General features: G+C 35.9%; 1 protein-coding gene across 3 annotated transcripts in view; it reads right to left on the bottom strand.

Moving 5' to 3' along the window:
- The window catches only part of LOC149808399 (signal-induced proliferation-associated 1-like protein 2), a 210,271-nt gene that overhangs the window by 57,720 nt on the left and 131,895 nt on the right, over positions 1-20,656 (bottom strand). For all 3 annotated transcript variants that reach the window (XM_089976661.1, XM_089976669.1, XM_089976678.1), the window contains exons 10-14: positions 15,969-16,103; positions 11,237-11,334; positions 9,394-9,539; positions 8,735-8,843; positions 4,649-4,899 (exon numbers count right to left, since the gene is read on the bottom strand). In XM_089976661.1, the coding sequence (XP_089832787.1) occupies positions 4,649-4,899; positions 8,735-8,843; positions 9,394-9,539; positions 11,237-11,334; positions 15,969-16,103 (739 nt within the window). The remainder of the gene's footprint in view (positions 1-4,648; positions 4,900-8,734; positions 8,844-9,393; positions 9,540-11,236; positions 11,335-15,968; positions 16,104-20,656) is intronic.

The following is a 20,656-nucleotide window of genomic DNA, read 5'->3' as shown; positions in this document are numbered from 1 at the left end:
AAACGTATATGTACTCATTCATAAGATGGGTTCAACTGCAAACAACAGAGACCCTGATCTGCTATTGCCTAATGATCAGGCAGATCAGGGTTGATGTTTGTCTACTGATTACTTGTAATGAAGTGCATACACCCAGATCTGCCAGTTCAATATGCAATAGCAAATATGGGTCTATGTTGTTTACAGTTAGACCAAACTTATAAGCTAGTAAATGTTTTAGCTGAAATCTAGGCAGCTTGAAACATCATAAAAATTGTTAAAGGTATTTCACATTTTGATTCACTGAATTAACTTGTAGTTTTCCAACATTCTTTTCTAATACCTGGTTAACAGGATGGGCTAACCAGATACAAAATCTTCATCAACTGACAGTCTCTTTATATTAATATGTATTTTTGGGGGTTGCCTAACTATACAGTACTAAACCGTTACTAATGCATTGCTATCTTTTTCCAGGATGCCAGCCCCAAGTCCAAGATAATTATTCCTTCTTCCAACTGGTTGTTGTTGTTGTTGTTGTGGGGTTTAACGCCATTTTTCAGCACGATAGGCTATACATGGCGGCCAGTATTAATGGTGGAGGAAGAACCCGGAAAACCCCGGAAAGAACCACCGACCCACGAGAAGCTACTGGCAGGCTTTCTCACATGCCCACATTGGCTGAATCTTAGACTTGAACCGCCGCAGACAGAGGTGAGATGGCAGTGATCCGTAACGAAGAGCACTTTAGACCACTCGGCCACTCGGGGCCCCATTCCAACTGGTACATGGAGGCCCGAAAAATTGTTAAAGCCATGTTAAAAATCCAAATCTCTCTCTCTCTCTCTCTTTCTTTTACAAAAAGCATGCATGTATGCACACACACACAGTCCTTGGAGGCCTGAAATGGACCAAGATGCTCTAATGGTTGAAAAGAAATTCAAGACCACTTCTTCCTTTTAACTGTGGCATGTTGAAACCATCTTAGTCTTCTTCAGAGATAAGATTTTCAAAACTCTGCTGCTTTGATGGATATAACGGATGTCAACTAGCACTACTTCCATAAAGGACCAACAAGACATCATAAGAAGTCTTTCTGTCTTACACGAACAATGATAAGATTTTCATTATGGATGCCACGGTGGCCATATTCAATATCAGGCTTGCACCATTTCTATTTAGTACCAACTGAAGATCAAAAGTTATTTTGGTAGAAGCATAAAGTCAATATGATCAGACATCAAGGGAGATAACAAGAATTTCAAGAAGGCCATTGTGGCAGTCATATTAAAAGTCAGACCACCATTTTCAATGTGGACCAAATATGCAGCCTCTTTTGGTGAAAACCCTATGGCATTCAGAAGGATTAACAATAACTTAATTTTCAAGTGGCAGCCATACTTGACATCAGATAGGCTCTATATTCATTTAGGACAACTATACATCTTTGAAGTCCTACTGTGAATACCCCATGGCAATATTACATTTTTTCAGAAAAAGTATCAATAACAAGATTTTGAAGTCATCCACTGTGATAGACATAATGGACATCAGATCATCAACATCTTCATTTAGGACCAACTAGACATCATAAGACGTCTTCTGGTGACTCCATGTTAATGTGACTTTCTATTCAGGAGGAGTACTAATAGCCAACTTTTTAAGATGACCACTGTGGCAGCCATACTGGACATCAGATTGGCCCCAGTTTCATGTAGGACATACTAGATATCAAAAGTCATTCAGTGAAAACCAAAGTTGATATTATTATCCATTCATGAGTAACAATAACAAGATTTTTATCAGGACCACTGTGTGGTTATATCGAATAACCAGTTTCATTTAGGTCCAACCAGACACTGTAAATCATCTTCACTTTCTTGAATTAGTGCTTTACTGACTACTATGCCAGATTTCTTATCTGTTCCATAATGCTGCATTGGGGCTTTAAATCCAATGCCATAGTCTGATTGTTGAGATAGAGGTGTCTTGGTCAAATAATTATCTTAATTTAATTTCTAGATTATTATTTATTCAATTTATCTTTTCCTTATAGGGTTATATGGTTTTGTATCACAAGATCCCACATGGCTAAATTGTTTGAAAAAAGAAATAATAATACGTATGTTGGATATGACGAAAGTATCAGACTTGGATCTTACTGTTGTTTATTCCAGCCCTCCAATTACTAATTGGACAAGGGAATAATTAGCTTGGAATGGGGAACTGTTGTCATGAAAACAGGTAACAATGCAACAGGTGCAAGTATTTTATTCCTACTTTTAAAATATATTATCTTTTTAAATGTTTCTTGGCAAATAGAAAAAAAGTATTCCAAGAAGAATACAAGTTACTGTACTGGTGGGCAAAGACAATGCACCACATCATCCTATCTTAGACTACATGACCCTTTTACATGATGCCCACCACAAGAGCTCTGATTTAGAGAACTGTGTTGTGGCTTTTTTTCTGTCTTTCAAATAAAATTCTTTTGATGATTTTTATGAATGATAATCAAATGCGGATGGTAGAAACAAATGGACAATTCTCACCTAAAGGTAAGCTTGATTTAAGTTTTTTAAATTAATCTAACAACTGCACTTTATTATTTGGGGGGTTGGGTTAAAACTGATCTAACCAATGCGATTTATTTTAACAGGTTTTTTAAAAATGGACATAATCAGTGCACCTCATTTTAACTTTTTTTTTTAAAAATAGATTTAACCAGTGCACTTCATTTTCACAGCTGAAAATGTGAAGACAAATTTCACTGTAAGTATTCATCATGATTATCTCATGTGAAAAAGAATTGAATAGAAGCTTACTGCATGTCAGTGCCAGGTCAAGAATGAATGAAATCCTCTGCTGTCTTTGGTCAAGAAAATAAACATTTGATCAATTACTTTTGTCACATCAAACTCCTGTGGTTGAGATTAAGCAATCTAACTTAGAGTAAAAGAGTAATTTTGATAGTAGTGAAATGTCTTCCAAAACACAGTGATTACCTAGCTTTTGTACTGATAAGCATCTTTAAGACGAATATTGATTGGTAAACTAACTGATAAGCATCTTCAAGATGCATCCTGATCAATTAAGTAACTGACAAGCATCTTCAAGATGCATACTGACCAATTAAGTAACTGATTAAGTAACTGATAAGCATCTGTAAGACATACTGATCGATTAACTGATTATTCTATACAACTATACACCTCTATTGGTGAGTAATTAACATTTAAAACTTGACAATATCAAAGTTAAAGCAATACAATCATGCACTGGATTCAAGTTATTAAATACCATCACCAAAATTATGTAAGAGATCTGATTACACAAGGTATAATGATATGTAACATGTATGAACAGTGAAGCCCTCAGCAGAAACCACTGAAATTACAGCAATAAATTATGTACGGTGTGATGCACACCTTTCAAATGGAATATATAGCACATATAACAAATGTTCGTTGAACGGACTGATGTTCTACTGGCAAAAACGAATTTCCAGGAATCAAAGATCAGTCTGTTTCTTCTGTACAGGTATTCTAAACTAATGAGTACCATCTCTATTATTCCTGAGCAATCTCAACTTACCAAGTAACACAAATATTTTCTTAATTGTCTGAGATAACATATTTACAAAATAGCTTTAACTGCAGTACAAAATATTCTTTGTCATGGCCTTAAACATTGAAACTGATGTGGCACAGACAAGGTCAAGATATACCTACATGTTAAGTCTGAGTAAATCTAGAATTAATATGCTAGTGGGAATTAACAAATCACAAGGTTATTTAGTTGGCTTCATTGCAGGTACATATATTCTTCTCATATATCCACAAAACAGGTTTGGTAAAAATCCATTTCTACTTCTTTGTATTATCATCCACTCAAGCCATTGCAAAAAAGCAAGATTAATCCATGGAGTTATGATCAACTGGGCAAAAGGAATATCCAGAATTTCACGATAAGACCATTTCTTCCTTTTACTTGCCAAGTGTTGAATCCACCTCTAATAATTTTCAGCAATAACAAGATTTTCAGATTAGCTGTTGTTATGGATACCATTTCATTTGGGACAAAGTAGACACCATCAGAAGTCTTTTTATGAAAACTCCCATGTCATAATTATCATTAATTCACAGGGGTCCATGAAGTAATCAAGCTATGACTGATATTGCATTATAATGAATGACTCAATGACAAATATGAACTGAAAAATTCTCAAAATAATACATTTACTTAAGCATATGTAATTTTAGAAATGTTTCAAAAATTCAAATATTCAGTCAATGGTATATTTTTGGAGCAACACCTACACCGCTCTTGTCAACATTTGAAAAATGTTGCCCACAGTAGGTTTTTGTTTCTTCACATGGGCGTTATCAAGGATGCACAAAGCTTTGCAATCATTATGTTTGCACATATGGCAAGGAAAGGTTCAGTGTTCATACAAAGAGTATTTCTGTAAATAAAATGCTTTAATGTGAACTCCTTGTGAGACTAAAAAGGACATTCTAATTATGTGATTGTTTTGTTATTCCAAGTTCACATTTCTGCCTTCTGTATCTTCTTACAGCTTAATTAGGACGTACATAAATGTTTTACACAAACAATTCAATTATCTCAAAAATTCAAAAAGGAAATGTTATAATAAAATACCACTGACCTTGGACTCCCATCATCTAAAGGTGCAATGGCCACAACCTTCACAGTTGCAGACGTTCTCAGAAGGTCAACCATTTGATCATGTGTCAGGGTTGTTGTAGCAACTTTGCAGATCTCCACCAATCTACTTCCTTTCCTTAGTCCAGCAGTGAAAGCAAACCCACTAGATTCTACATCTGTCACAATCCCCTCAGACTGAATGTGAAAACCCAACTGACCTAGCCCATTACGCCGCAAACTCAGCTCTTCTGTCTATAAATGCAAAAACAAACAGGAAAAAAGATTTTAAAAAATGAGCAGCAATTTTGTGTGAATGGATAAGAGAAACCAAGAAATTAAAACTGAAATCATGTGGGATCATAACATGCTCACTCCATGTTTAACATTGTCTACAGACACAACTGAAATTTTAGCACATAAACCATTCTTCTTTCAGCTACAGTGACACTGGCCTTTGACCTTTTGACCACAAATTGACAGACTTCTTTCTTCCCAGACCTGCCAACCCTAACACAACTATGTCAGCAAGGCAGTCAAAATGTTTCCACAAGTTAAACTATTTTTCAGTATGGTGTAACTATTATCAATGCAGAAACATGCATTTAAAAAGTTCAGAAGCAATTAATACAAACATTATATGTAACTAAAAATGTTTGTAATGCTTACTTAATTATCTCGAATACAGTTCAGAAACCCCAAACTCAGACTTCTTGCTAGATCTCTCAATGTGACGTTCAGTTTGTTTTACTGTTATTAATTTAAATTTCAGATTGTGATGGTTCTAATAAATGTCATTGTTGCCTTTCTTGCCTTTTCTCCAAAGAATTTAAATATTCATTTTTGTTCTGCATTGAATTTAACCATTTTAGGAAGTCTACTGTACCTTTCATCTTCAAAGTGCTTTTCTTCATTTCATGCCATTTCTAAACAATGCTATAGGCACCAACTTAAATCATGTAGGTGTTTTGTATGAAAAATACGAGCAGTCTTAAGCGTCTGTGGTACTACTGTACAAGTCAGACTGGTTCCCTGACTAACTCCACTGAAACTAATATGAAACCCAGATCCTGATTAAAAAACCATGGGTGAAGCCAATTCTCAGATTTTACTGTGATGATCATACTTTTGTGAACTTTGCTACTATTTTTTAAGGCTGTAAGGGTCATTTCCAGATTTTAGTCCAATCATAAGGGTTGGCAGGTCTGCCTTACTCCAAGTGTAAGCCAACCACAAAGTTTGGTCATGGTCTGTGATGCAGAATTAATTTATTGTGTGGAATTTATTTTTCCTTCAGTCATAGTGACAATGCCTTTATGCAAATTAATAAGCTTCTTCCTTACCCCTAGTGCATGTCATCAACAAAGTCTGGCTGATGTATGTGTAAAGCTAATGCTTTTGGGTGAAAACCCTTTTTCATTTTCCAAGCAGTCTTGAACCTTTGACTTTTTAAACCTGAACCAGTTTCTTCTCAACCCCTAGTGCAAGCCATTGACAAATTTTGGCAGCTATAGATGGTGAAGAACTTGAATTACTGCTTGGAAATCCTTTTTCTTCTTTCATCAAGTGATCCTGACCTTTTACCTTTTCATTCCAAAATTGATAGGGTTCTACCTTACCACAAGCTATCCACAAAGTTTGGCAACTGCAGATGATGCAGAACTCAGGTTATTGTACAGACAGTCTTTTCATTCAGTGGTCTTAACTTTGAGCCCAAAGCTGATACAGTTTGTTCTTGCCAGAAATGTAAGTCATCCACATAAGTTCAGTAACTGCAAATGTTGGACAACTTGAGGTCCTGTGTGAAACTAAATTGGCATCAAGCAGTTAGATATCAAAATCTTAACATCATATGCTCCACCTTATGGCAAGCAAATATGTCCATCTAACAAACTGGCCACAAAAATTTCCATTAATTCAAGATGTCTGTTTTTGATGTCTTTGACACAATACTAAAACCATAACTGATATTCCTGAGAAACTCCAACATACATCACAAGATATCTTTTCATGAAAACCCAGGTTGATACAACCATCCATTCAGAAGGAACAGCATTAATAAAATTTTCACAATGGCCACTACGGCAGCCATGTTAAGTGTCAGAATGGTGCCATTTGGAAACAAGTACACGGTACCTGAGTAAAATTAATTAGAGGTTCCTGATCTTTTAAAAGGAGTGGTGGGTATAAGCATTATAAAAAGATTTCTAAGGGAAAAGACACCTCCAAGCAAGAGACTCATAAAAAAGGGAAAGAGGAATTGGACTGGGAAAAAAATACGAAGATTCTACAGGTAGGAAATGGGGCCCCGAGTGGCAGAGTGGTCTAAAGCGCTCTCCGTTACGGATCACTGCCATCTCACCTCTGTCTGCACTGGTTCGAGTCTCAGATTCAGCCAGTGTGGGTATGTGAGAAAGCTTGCCAGTAACTTCGCGTGGGTCGGTGGTTCTTTCCAGGGTTTTCCCGGGTTCTTCCTCCACCATTAATACTGGCCGCCATGTATAGCCTATCGTGTGCTGAAAATGGCGTTAAAACCCACAACAACAACAACAGGTAGGAAATACCTCAGCCGAATACTTGTGTTGATCTGTGTAGATAGAAATTTAACAGATTGTGTATTATAATGTATAGCTATTTTATTAGGACATGGAACATAAAATACCACAGAATTATTAGAAAATATTATATCACAGTACACAGTTGAATCTATTAGAATTTGAATTGGGATGGTATTTGAATTTTTCAGTATGCAGACTAAGACTTATGTGAGGTAGACAGGGTGACTTTGTGTCCATATGTATTTACGTTTTTCTTTGTATCATTTTGTTTTTCATAAGATACATGCAATGTGAATGATTACCATACCAACAGTAGGTTGCTGTGTCAGAATGTAACATTTAGATAGTGTGTCTGCATGTGTGTTAAAAAACTGCGTTATTATTATTTGTAGGTAGATAAGAGGGGCATGGAATGAAGTACGTTAGTGTGTGAAGTGGACCTAGTAGGGTGTTCACCATTTGCCTGATGCGAAGTCCATGAGAGAGTGGAAGATTATGAGGAGTACTGGGAGAACCGGATGTACGTCCCTTATATTTTCAACAGGAAGCTCCAAGGGTGCATGTAGAGACAGCACTTTACTCTTAAGGAGGGAAGGAGGAAGCACGAGAATAGTATAAGGAGTAGCGGAGTACAAGGAGCACAGGAAGGGTGCGAGAGGAGGATAGTATGAGTGGTACAGGAAAAGGGCAGGAGGGAAGGAGAAGGGAGAAAAGGAGAACTGATACAAATGAGTACAAGGGACTAATCACTGGAAGGAGACTCTCATATATTAGGACATTTTTTGTATGATGGAACAAAGAAGGATTTGTTACTGGCCAAAATAATGTATTTATGAGTGGAGTGTAAATGAAATGTTTATATCTGGAAACTGTTTGAATATTTTTTTATTATTAATATTAATTAAATTATTATATATTTTACTTTGAGTTTTGCTGACTGGAGGCTCGTGAGTCATGCAAACTTTAAATGTCCACCTATCTACCACATTAGTCCTAATATTGTAGAGGGAGTGTGATCATGATATTAGAGGACTTTATGATAAACAATGGACAAAAACTCTTCTGGTGTATATTGGACCAGAAGAGCTAAAAATCAGTTATGCCTGACAGGTGGTTGTTAAAGAGACTATTAAAGGGGGCTGCATCACAGAAATCAGACCATGAAGGACCGGATTTAAAACAGGCAACAACATGTATGAAACAACTGAGATCCTGTTAAAAGGTATTTAAAATAATTCAAAAGAATAATTTATGCCCATAAACTCCTTAATTGGGGCACTAACAGAACCACACGAATGGGGGGGGGGGGGCAGTCACCATGTTTAATGTTAATAATTTACTGATACTTTCATTATTCCCCATAGGAAGTCAGGATAAGAAATGTTTGCCTCTTGAAATGTTTCTTCATGGTATTCTTTTTGGTGCATGAATATCTAACAATACACTATGCTTAATATAGAAGAATAATAATACCCATTTCATTATGGACCTGAAAATACTAACTGAATTAACTAATCATCAATCTAACTGACCTCACAGCCAAGTGTGACAGCCTGAAGTCTGGTGACAATTTCCTTCAATTCCTCCATCTCCACTGACTTCAGCACTAGACAATCCCCCTGGTTGTAATACAGTCGCAGGCTGAAGAATAAACATTAATCCATCTTTAATCCTTGGGAATTAAAATGTAACAGAATGCAAAATCCTGTTCTTTGTCCAAAATTGAACTCATTATTTGTTCCCACATCAAACACTTTGTTTAAATGGCCATCTTTAAGGCTTTGTTTCTAATTTTATGCCCATGTAACATTATAAAAGTAGACTTCATTCTGAAAAAGGTTTTGTGAAAGAATATTCTAACTGCCTCAGTTCAAAATGCAAAAGCTTAAATACCTTTTAATACCTGTTTCTTTATCCAACTAGATAAGGTTTCCACTTAATCCAGGTCTTGTTCTATTGTACCAGAGGTAATATATTATGAAAAATCAGGGCCCCTGCCACTTCTGTAAAAGTGAACATTATTTTGCTCATAAATTCAAGCTCTAATGATAAAAGATTGACAATCATCTTTGTCAAAATCATACTTAATAAATCTCTCCTATCTGGACGAAATTGGAAATAAATGTATAAATTCTGTGCCAATGTAGAGAATATAAAATGGGAGACAACTCTCCATGGTATCTAGCTTCACCTGATAGCCTGAGATGTCCAGCCAATAACACTTCCACAGTGTGTGGTGAAAATAACTGATCTGGTATTCTCCTCTATGATGACCAGGGTCTCTGCAGCAATACCCAATAGGCACATCACCAGGGAAGCTTGTCCTACGTCCTCCACCTGATATAAAGATTCATTGATTGTGTTGTGATACTCATCATGTATAAATTAAATCTAATATTATTTTCAACAGTACATGTCACATAATGAAATGACATTACAATGTCAAATGCAGTCTGAAATTGTTCATATGACTTCATCGAAATGACATTACAATGTCAAATGCAGTCTGAAATTGTTCACATGACTTCAATTCATTGAAATGACATTACAATGTCAAATGCCGTCTGAAATTGTTCATATGACTTCGATTCATCTAAATGACATTACAATGTCAAATGCAGTCTGAAATTGTTCATATGACTTCGATTCATCAAAATGACATTCCAAAAGACAGTCTATTCAACTTCTTCCAAACTCTGTCCCATGAAATAAGCAAACCTGCAGGGCCATAGCTGACTATACTCAAAAGATACTGGAGATAAAAATTCTGCATCACTAGTTCTGACACTGGAGACAGTGATTCAGTATCAGTGGCTCAGACAATGGAGACAGTGACCCTGTATAAGTAGTTCTGACACTAAAGACAGTGTCCTTGTATCAGTGGTTCTGACACTAAAGACAGTGATCCTGTATCATTGGTTCTGACACTTGAGACAGTGACCCTGTATCAGTGTTTCTGACACTAGAGACAGTGACCCTGTATCACTAGTTCTGACACTAAAGACAGTAACCCTGTATCAGTGGTTCTGACACTTGAGACAGTGACCCTGTATCAGTGGTTCTGACACTAAAGACAGTGATCCTGTATCATTGGTTCTGACACTTGAGACAGTGACCCTGTATCAGTGTTTCTGACACTAGAGACAGTGACCCTGTATCACTAGTTCTGACACTAAAGACAGTGACCCTGTATCAGTGGTTCTGACACCAAAGACAGTGATCCTGTATCAGTGGTTCTGACACTAGAGACAGTGACCCTGAATCAGTGTTTCTAACACTAGAGACAGTGACCCCATATCAGTGCAAGAGACAGTGACCCTGTATCAGTGGTTCTGATACTAGAGACAGTGACCCAGAATCAGTGTTTCTGACACTAAAGACAGTGACCTTGATCAGTGGTTCTGGCGAAAGACAGTGACCCTGTATCAGTAGTTATGATAAAAGACAGTGACCCTATATCAGTGGTTCTGATGAGAGAAGGTGACTCTTATCAGTGATTCTGACACTAGAGACAGTGACCATGAATCAGTGGTTCTGAAACTAGAGACAGTGACCCTGTCTCTGGTTCTGACGATAAAGACAATAATTCTGTGTCAGTGTTTTTGACTACAGGTACAGCAATACTTATCACTGGTTCAAAAACGGGAGACAGTGACCCTGAATCACTGGTTCAGACACTGAAAAAATTCTCCTTTCCAGTACATAACAGTTCCATTCATATTTCTTCTTTAGTTCAATATCAGCTACTTAGAACTGATATGATTAGTTTTGACAGTTTTTATTGTGTAACCATGGTTTTTTAAATGGGAAAAAACTGAAAATATTACAGGATAAGGTGAGTTCAAAAGTATGATGCTTTAACACTGGTCAAATGTGTTCCATCACCATTATGAAAATGCAGGTTGATTTTCCATTTTAAAATGTGTGCATACAGGTGTAGAAAAGTTATTTTTCATTTCAATCACAAAATTCACAAATTACTAATTTGGGAGGGGGGTATAAATACTGTGTTATATTAGGAATTACCACACTACCTGAACTCTCCATACTACTGCACCAAGAGCATGGTAATCTGGTACAACCTTCTGAAGGTTTTTCTCTTTCTTCTTTCCACTGCTGAAGCCAAACTTACCTATATAAAAAAATCAGTCCATTAAATATAATCACTGAGATGTAAACTAAAAGGCCAGTGTTAAGTGAAATCTAAGTCACAGTGTCCTAGTTGGAGGTAAGAATGCTAAATTTATTTACATGCCTCTAATAACTAAGTATCATGACTGTGGCAAAGTAGTAAGGAAATATATGCTTTATAATTAAGTTTTACAAAAGTACATGGATATATATATATATATATATATATATATATATATATATATATATATATATATATATATATATATATATATATATATATATATATATATATATATATATATACACACACACACACACACACACACAATCACAGTGACCTTACCAGAAATGAAGTACAAGTACTTTTAGTACAGTTTAAATATTTAGTTTTATTCTGTGCATATGCTCCATACTTAACTAAAAGAGTTATGCATCATCTACCTCAAAGAAGGCACAATAACATTATCCACAACCTACCACAAGTAATTTCCACAAAACTATTGCAAACAGAGCAGTGTTCTTCCTGGCCAAGATACTGTATCAGTCCTGCTACAGCTTCATGTCAATTCATAGATTCCTGATAAGCTATCAAGCTCTTGCAACACCTACTTCAGACTCCAATACTGGCTTGGCAGAACCATCATTTATTACACCGCAGTTTCCAATGATTAGCAAGAACACTATGCTTTGTATACTATAAAGTGATTAGCAAGAACACTAACTACACTGGTCATTCACTGCTTTGTATACTGTAAGGTGATTAGCAAGAATACTATTTACGCTGGCCATTCACTGCTTTGTATACTGTAAGGTGATTAATAAGAATACTATTTACGCTGCCCATTCACTGCCTTGTATACTGTAAGGTGATTAATAAGAATACTATTTACACTGGCCATTCACTGCCTTGTATACTGTAAGGTGATTAATAAGAATACTATTTACACTGGCCATTCACTGCTTTGTATACTGTAAGGTGATTAGCAAGAACACTATGTACACTGCCCACTGACTGCTTTGCATACTATAAGGTGATTAGCAAGAACGCTATTTACACTGCCCATTCACTGCTTTGTATATTGTAAGGTGACTGTCAAGAACACTATTTACACTGCCCATTCACTGCTTTGTATACTATAAGGTAATTAGCAAGAACACTATTTACACTGCCCATTCACTGCTTTGTACACTGTAAGGTGATTGGCAAGAACACTATTTACATTACCCATTGACTTCTTTGTAAATTGTATGGTGATTGTCAAAAACACTATTTACACTGCCCATTCACTGCTTTGTATACTATAAGGTAATTAGCAATAACACTATTTACACTGCCCATTCACTGCTTTGTATACTGTAAGGTGATTGGCAAGAAAACTATTTACACTGCCCATTCACTGCTTTGTATACTGTAAGGTGATTAGCAAGAACACTTCACTGCCCATTCACTGCTTTGTATACTGTAAGGTGATTGGCAAGAACACTATTTACACTGCACATTCACTGCTTTGTATACTGTAAGGTGATTAGCAAGAACACTACACTGCCCATTCACTGCTTTGTATACTGTAAGGTGATTGGCAAGAACACTATACACTGCCCATTCACTGTTTTGTATACTGTAAGGTGACTGGCAAGAAAACTATTTACACTGGCCATTGACTGCTTTGTATACTGCAAGGTGATTGGCAAGAACACAACTTACACTGCCCATTGACTGCTTTGTATACTGTAAGGTAATTAGCAAGATCACTATTTACACCGCCCATTCACTGCTTTGTATACTGTAATGTGATTGGCAAGAACACTACACTGCCCATTCACTGTTTTGTACACAGCATGATGAACTAGAATACTATTTACACTGCCCATTCCCTGCTCTGTGTGTGTGTGTGTGTTTTGGATTTTTAATGTAGCTTTAACAATTTTTCAGTAATATCACTATGATGTCTGCAGTGTGGCATTTATATTGATGTCTAGAACTGGGGCATCATGCCGCAGACATGTAGCATCATGTCCCACCCAGTCACATTATCCTGACACCAGGCCGTCCAGTCCTAACACTAACCTCTTAATGCTGAGCGCCAGGTGAGGCAGCTGTTAGTGCCATTTTGTAAGTCTTTGGTATGACTCGGCTGGGGATCAACCACATGAACTTCCGCATCCAAGGCGGACGCTCTAACCACTAGACCACCTGAACGGTTCACTGCTTTGTACACAGTATGGTGATTAGCAAGAACATTATTTACACTGCCTATGCACTGCTTTGTGCACAGTATTTGAATTAGCAAGAACACTGTTAACACTGCCCATTCACTGCTTTGTGGACAGTATGGTGATAAGCAAAAACACTGTTCACACTGCCCATTCACTGCTTTGTACACATTATTGTGGTTAACAAGAACACTACACTCCACAATCACTGCTTTGTACAGTGTGGTGATTAGCCTGAACACTACACCTGCCCATTCATTGCTTTGTACACATATGGTGATTAGCAAGAAAACTACTCTGCACATTCACTGCTTTGTATACTGTGTGGTGATGACCTAGAATACTGTTTACACTGCCCATTCACTGGTTTGCATACAGTATGGTGATTAGCAAGAACACTATTTACATACACTACCCATTCACTGTTTTGTACACAGCATGATGAGCTAGAACACTATTTGCACTGCCCATTCACTGTTTTGTGCACAGTATGGTGATTAACAAGAACACTATCTATACTGCCCATTCACTGCTTTGTACACAATATGGTGATTAGCAAGAACACTATTTACATTGCCCATTCACTGCTTTGTACACAGTATGGTGACTGCTAAGTAGGACTATTAATATACATTGGCAAGTTGCCCAATGTTTTCACTGCAATGAGCATAACTAAGGCAAAAGTTAAGTAATTGTTATGGTTATATTTAAAGCAGTGAAATGTTTATTTACAAAATTATTTTAATACAAGAGCAAACTAAAAGAACCCCAAAATTAAAGATGAAGACATGCAGGCTACAATGTATTTCCTCCCAATCAATGACCCTCACCATATCACATGATCTAAGACCCAAATATGGTCTAAAAATGGGAAGAAAAACTGCCTTTTGTAACCGTACATAGCAAGAAAGACTATTCCAAACTGTTTCAGCAACAGATGATCTCTTAATTGAGATAATTATTACAGCAAACCAATCAAACCCTGCATCCATCAATAACTATAACAATTTTATTACAAGAAACCTAGCCCAATCAAACCATGCTAAGATGTGATGTGATTTGGATTTTTAATGTAGCTTTAACAATTGTTCAGTCATATTGCTATGATGTCTGCAGTGTGGCAGTTTATAGTGATTACTATACCATCAGCAAAAACAAAGAAGAGCACTGCCACAAGTAATCAATGCAATTAAAAATATTATGTTATAACATACTGGATAACCCACTGTCACCAGTACATAAAATGATCATGTGTAAGTGGGTTTAACATCCATTTCTGCTATATATAAAAAAACATGCATGCTAATGATTTGTCTGTAAGAATAATCAAAATGGGATGTAAAATAATGACCATTCATACCTTAGTTCTATTAGACTGCAATGAGACAGTGGATGATTCCAAAAACAAAATGGGAACGAAAAATCCCTTCATGGAAGTAACAAATTGCAGTAAAATTCAAGTTACCCAACTTAAGAATATTAACCCAATAAAACTGAGGAAAAAAAAACAAGGATGAGAACTGTCATCTTAAATCTTTCAAGTTCATAACGATTCATTTGGAGAGTTCTTAAATGTGTTTTAGTGAAAAATTTAAAATGGTGTCCTGTTACATCTCCAACAACATTAATGATTTCAGTTTTCATTTATTGATCTTCATGTTCAATACAGTAAGCAGAATTGAGTCTTTAATATCTCTTTTGTCACACATCACAACATCAGTTGGTTATTTTCAATAAGGTTGAAAATATTATATAAAAAGATCCCACTGGGGTCTTATGCTGCATCTTGATTTGGACCCCAACCAGTAAATTTGTATGCAGTATCTATCGGGAAATATCTCCACTGATAAAGAAATAAATTGCCCCATACCTGGTTTTTCAAAATTAAGTAACATGGGCAACTTAAAACAAGTATGACATTTTCGAAAACCTTGTCCAAGATACAACACAATTTATTATATCAAATTTCTGTACTATATCTTTTTAATAATTAATACACTCTCAAACATTTTGGATGTTTTTTTACTAAATATTTGTTATATTGTACAGTGGTTTGCATGCCGAACAACTTCACTGTTTCACATGTACCCCAAAAGCTTCAACAATTTGTAGGGAGAACCCTGCAGAGTGAAACACAAGTTATCTTGTTATAAGCAACAACCTATGGGTTAAGCTTAACAACTCCATTCTATGAAACAGTACAAATGGCAGTCAAAATGCTGTTTAGTCATGCTAAATCAAGCATATGCAAGGTATTACTGTGCAAACAAAAAGTGGTAAACCAATTTACTTTTTGGTTTTTTACTAACTCATATATAACCATATAAATGACAAAATTACCATGGAGAAAAAAACATATAAAACAAAACTTTCTAAATTTTCTTTCAAAGCAATGACTTTTTTAATCTTTGTACTCACTAAGTTTGGAGCCTGACTCTAGAGAGTTGGATGTAGTGTAATTGCTGGCCAGATCTTTAAGGTATTCCTGTCGGGTTCTAATTGCCATGGCCCTGAATTTCTCAGAGTGATGTGCAGCATTCTCAGCATTGATAACTGCAAACAGAAAATATAATAGTTAAGAAATGGACATTTCTGCAAGCCACTTTTTGTGCCATGACAATGGGAAACAAAGAAAATATGACTTCACTCTGGTATGCTAAAGAAAGAAGGTAGAAGGAGAAAGTTGTGTGTGACCACCAAAATGTGACTTTCACAACATCCTCCAATGATGAACCAGTTAGACAGTATCATATGTTAGCAATGGGTTGAACGTCTTGGACTTTAATATTCATCAAAGAAAACTCCCTCTCAGTAAGGGACTAGTAAGTGCTCCTGGTCATTAGGACAATCCACCAAGAATATGGAAACACATACATTTATTAAAATGCCAGAATGTGTTTTTGACATGAGAAAAGGAGAATAATATAATCTATGTTCAGGTTTGCACCGATACAAATATATTCATGAGGACAGTGGGGTAACTAGTCAACTCTAAGTATACATGTTCAACAAATGAGGAAATAGAAACATAAAATAAACTGATTTTACTACTGTATTACAACATTTCATTGAAGGATATCATATGAAGAAAAATAATAAATAATATATTTTATAAGGATAACTTTGAACTTTCATCAGTTCCAATTTATGAAAGTTCTATGGTAGTCAATGGCATGATAAAGCACTCAGCTTTAACGAAGTGTGTAATGACTGTAAGGAAATTTCTAATTCATTACTTTCTTAGAAATTTAAACCTACATTTAATGATGGTGACCTGAAAATATTCAGAGTTAAGATAGGAAAAATCTGCCATCCTGTGAGAAAAGAACACTGGTTTCTAGTGTCATACCAAATAGCTTGACTTCACGTGCATGTGTGTGTCTGTCTCTCTAAAAAGGTTTTGCATGATGTGTTATCCAAGTATGAGAACTTCAGTTACTTGAGTTGTAAGTTCTTTTTTGTGATGTATCTGTTGTTCTTGTTGTTTGATTTTATAACAACTCTGTCTAGCTCAGCAGAAGACAACAAGAGATTTTCTTGTTGAAAGTAGTTCCTAGTGCATGGGCACCATGACTGAGATGACTGGACTGACACAACCCGACTGTGATAAGAAAAGTTAGCAATCAGGTAGATTTCCCTGTTTGAGAAAAGGCAATATATTCCATAGACCATAATGAACTCAATCCATCAAAAAGGGATTTATACTTACATGGACAAGGGTAATTTTAAAACTGTAAGCAATGCACTGGCAAAGGGTAATGTATTACCTGATATTAAATGATAATTTGACGAAATGGATTTATTTGGTTTTGTGTTTTTAACACCATTTTTCTGCACATGAGAGGCTATACATAGCAGCCAATATATTTGGTTTCTGAAGAACCACTGACTCAAAGGAAGCTACTCATAAGCTTTCTCACATACCTGTGGTGGTCGAACTAAGATTCAAACTTACATGGACGGAGGTGAGATCTGTGAGTGATCTGTAAAGGTGAGTGCTGTAGACTACTTGGGCCACCTGGGGTGGCCCAAAAAATTCGGCATGCAGTAACTTTTATCCCCAATAACATTGAATTCAATACAGAAAATATCTGAATCAGACATTTTTAAGAAAAATCATGACTCTTTAAGATGATTGGTCCATTATACGTCAGCCATTTCATGGCTCTTTAAAATGATGATCCATTATATGTCAGCCATTTGTAAGCCATATCATGACTCTTTAAGATGGGTGGTCCATTATACGTCAGCCATTTGTAAGCCATATCATGGCTCTTTAATTGGTCCATTATACGTCAGCCATTTGTAAGCCATATCATAACTCTTTAAGATGATTGCTCCATTATACATCAGCCATTTGTAAGCCATATCATAACTCTTTAATTGGTCCATTATACGTCAGCCATTTGTAAGCCATATCATAACTCCTTAAGATGACTGATCCATGATATGTCAGCCATATGTAAGCCATATCATAACTCTTACCACATTGTTTATTTTTCAACTAAGAGAGAGCTGCAGACCACAATGCTTAGATATGTTCACTCCGTTAAGACAATCAGGTCAATGACATTTATTTTTCAAGCAAGAGAGCTATAGCAGCCCAGACAATCACTTAAACATGCATTAACATGGGTTATCTACACAATAAAAGTCTGCAGTTCTTTCATTCTCTGATAACTTATTACTCTGGGAAGAAAATAATTTATACTTATCTCTTGAGTCAAAAGAAATAAGGAAATTGCAAATAAATTTCATTCCCTTTACACGCGAATCTTTATGAAATAGAGATCTGCTGCCTACATATATCATGAAAAGACACAACTTCTTCTAATTAACATTTAAAAGTGACAAGTTAAAGTGTACAAAATTACCAACTGCATTATCTCCCATGATTAAGGCTTGGCTTGCTGTTATGTATAAAGACATTCTAGAACATGCCAAGCAGCTACTATTGTTGAAGTGCACTGATCCGTTTTAAGTAAAATTACTGAATTTGTCCAGTACACTTTCACAAACTAATCAAAAGCAGAAAAATGGCTTGAATACCTGTCTAACAAATTTCAAATTGAAAATGCAGAAAATAGGGATCTAATGATTATATGTCAAACCAGAAATTATTATAAATAGCTTTCCAAGCTGGCCCTTCTGCTCAGTTGTTCAGTATATTACAAGAATCAAATCTTCACAAATCCTTCTAAATGATGAAAAAGGATGATTCCAAGTAATCAATTAGTCAATCATTAAGGAAAATGAAAAAGTGTGCAAGAGAGTGAACATGCAAGAGAAATGAGAAAGAAAAAGAATATTGATATATAAGTCTTCCCCTTTTATAGGGAATGAAAATTTGTACTGCAAACATATATCTATGCTAAACATTTGCTTTACAAATTCATGATGAAGAATAAGGGCAGCAAATATCAAGTAGAAAAGAGCAAAATATTATGTGACAAGGGTTACATTTAAAAAAGGGGGTGGGGTCCCTACATGAACCATTTCAAAAAACTGTAATTTATTTCTGAAGAGTTATTGTTGAAAAGTAAAAATTGAACATGGGGTCATGCATGAATCCCATTTTTTCCTTAGAAAATACAAAACAAACTGGCCCCCATTTGTTGAACATGAGGAAAATCATGATCAAAATTGGGAAATGAAACCTTGATATATCACTTGTTTATTGTTTGTATCGGTGGTTAAAATCAACATCATGCGATTTTTACTATTTTAAAAAAGTTTTAATATTTTTTAAAAAAATTATAGGAAAAAAATATTTTTTCAATAAACTGAAGAAACTGGTAAATGCCAACAGGTAGAAACTCCATAAGAAATAAAGGCAAATAAGCTATGTCTCATCAGGTGAAATTCATATTTAAATCTTTTAATTCCTCTGTAATGTAAACAGTATAATTGTGATATGTTCTCTTGTACACCACTCCCTCAATAACTTGCTCACATTGGGGTCCAGAAACATCAACCGCACTATAAGTGAGGCGCTAGTTATCGAGGGACCTATAAAATAAGCCCAAAACCAATAAAGTGATTGACGACATAAAGGAAAAATAAGGGGGGGGGGGGGTTTGGCAGATTATACTGTTGAATACTCACTTTATAATCGTTCTGAGATTAACTGTGAATAAATATCTCTTCATAACGGTGTACTTTATTACTTCCTCATAGGGCAACATTAATTTCAGGATAAATTACAGTATATTGAGGCGATCATCGAAAACATTATTCCACGTGGTTTCCGTTCGCTTAACATGTGTACCACTTCACACATTGTGTACTATGTCACTAATTTTTATGTTGAATTGGATACATTCTAGTTTTGTTGTTTGATCCAAATTAGACATTTTTTTATATACAAAAGATCGACTCTTTTTGAGAAACAGTGTCGATCGAACGATAGATAGGTAGATAGATTTGAATGCGATAGAAGTAAAATGGAAAACAAAAAAAACAAGGGTTAATCAGTACTAACATATTTAATTGGTCTACAAATTTAAAACAATGTAAATTAGAACAAGTTAATACTTGCCGTTTGTGCCACGCTTGACAAATATCAATTCACTTTTTGAAAAAATCAGTTAATTTTTCTTGTGTTACTCCTTGGTTTCTCTGCTGCCGAGCAAAATCCCTCAGATTTCTCAACTGCATGAGCTTTACGTAGTCAACATTTTGGGTCTCCAGCAACCTTATGGCAATATCAAAATATTTGATTGCTTCCTGTGCAGAGGGGTGGGGGCTGGGGGGGTGCAACATCTGCGTCTGCATCACTTTCAACACTTGTGTTACTCCAGTTAGAATCGTCTTCTGCTGCAAATTTGTTCGTTATAGAATTAATTATAGTTTCATCTGACATGTATTCGGCTGTGGGGCAATCATTGTCAGCACAAATCCTCTCCTCCATATCATCAAGAGAAACGCTCATCTCAGGACCATGAGTCTGTACGAATTTCTCCCAAACAGCCTAGGCATTAATGACATCAGTTTCACTGAAACCTTCAAAGTCACTATCATCGTCGCTGTCTCTGTTACTGTTTTGCTTTACATCAAAGGCAGCTCCAAGACCCTTAATCCAGCACCCCAGGTCTCTTGTAAATTTG

Source organism: Sinohyriopsis cumingii, chromosome 1 (assembly GCF_028554795.1).
Source record: "Sinohyriopsis cumingii isolate HCF-2022 chromosome 1, ASM2855479v2, whole genome shotgun sequence".
Lineage (NCBI taxonomy): Eukaryota > Metazoa > Mollusca > Bivalvia > Unionida > Unionidae > Sinohyriopsis > Sinohyriopsis cumingii.
Note: the sequence above shows the minus strand (reverse complement) of the source record. Positions and strands in the feature narration are given on the sequence as shown.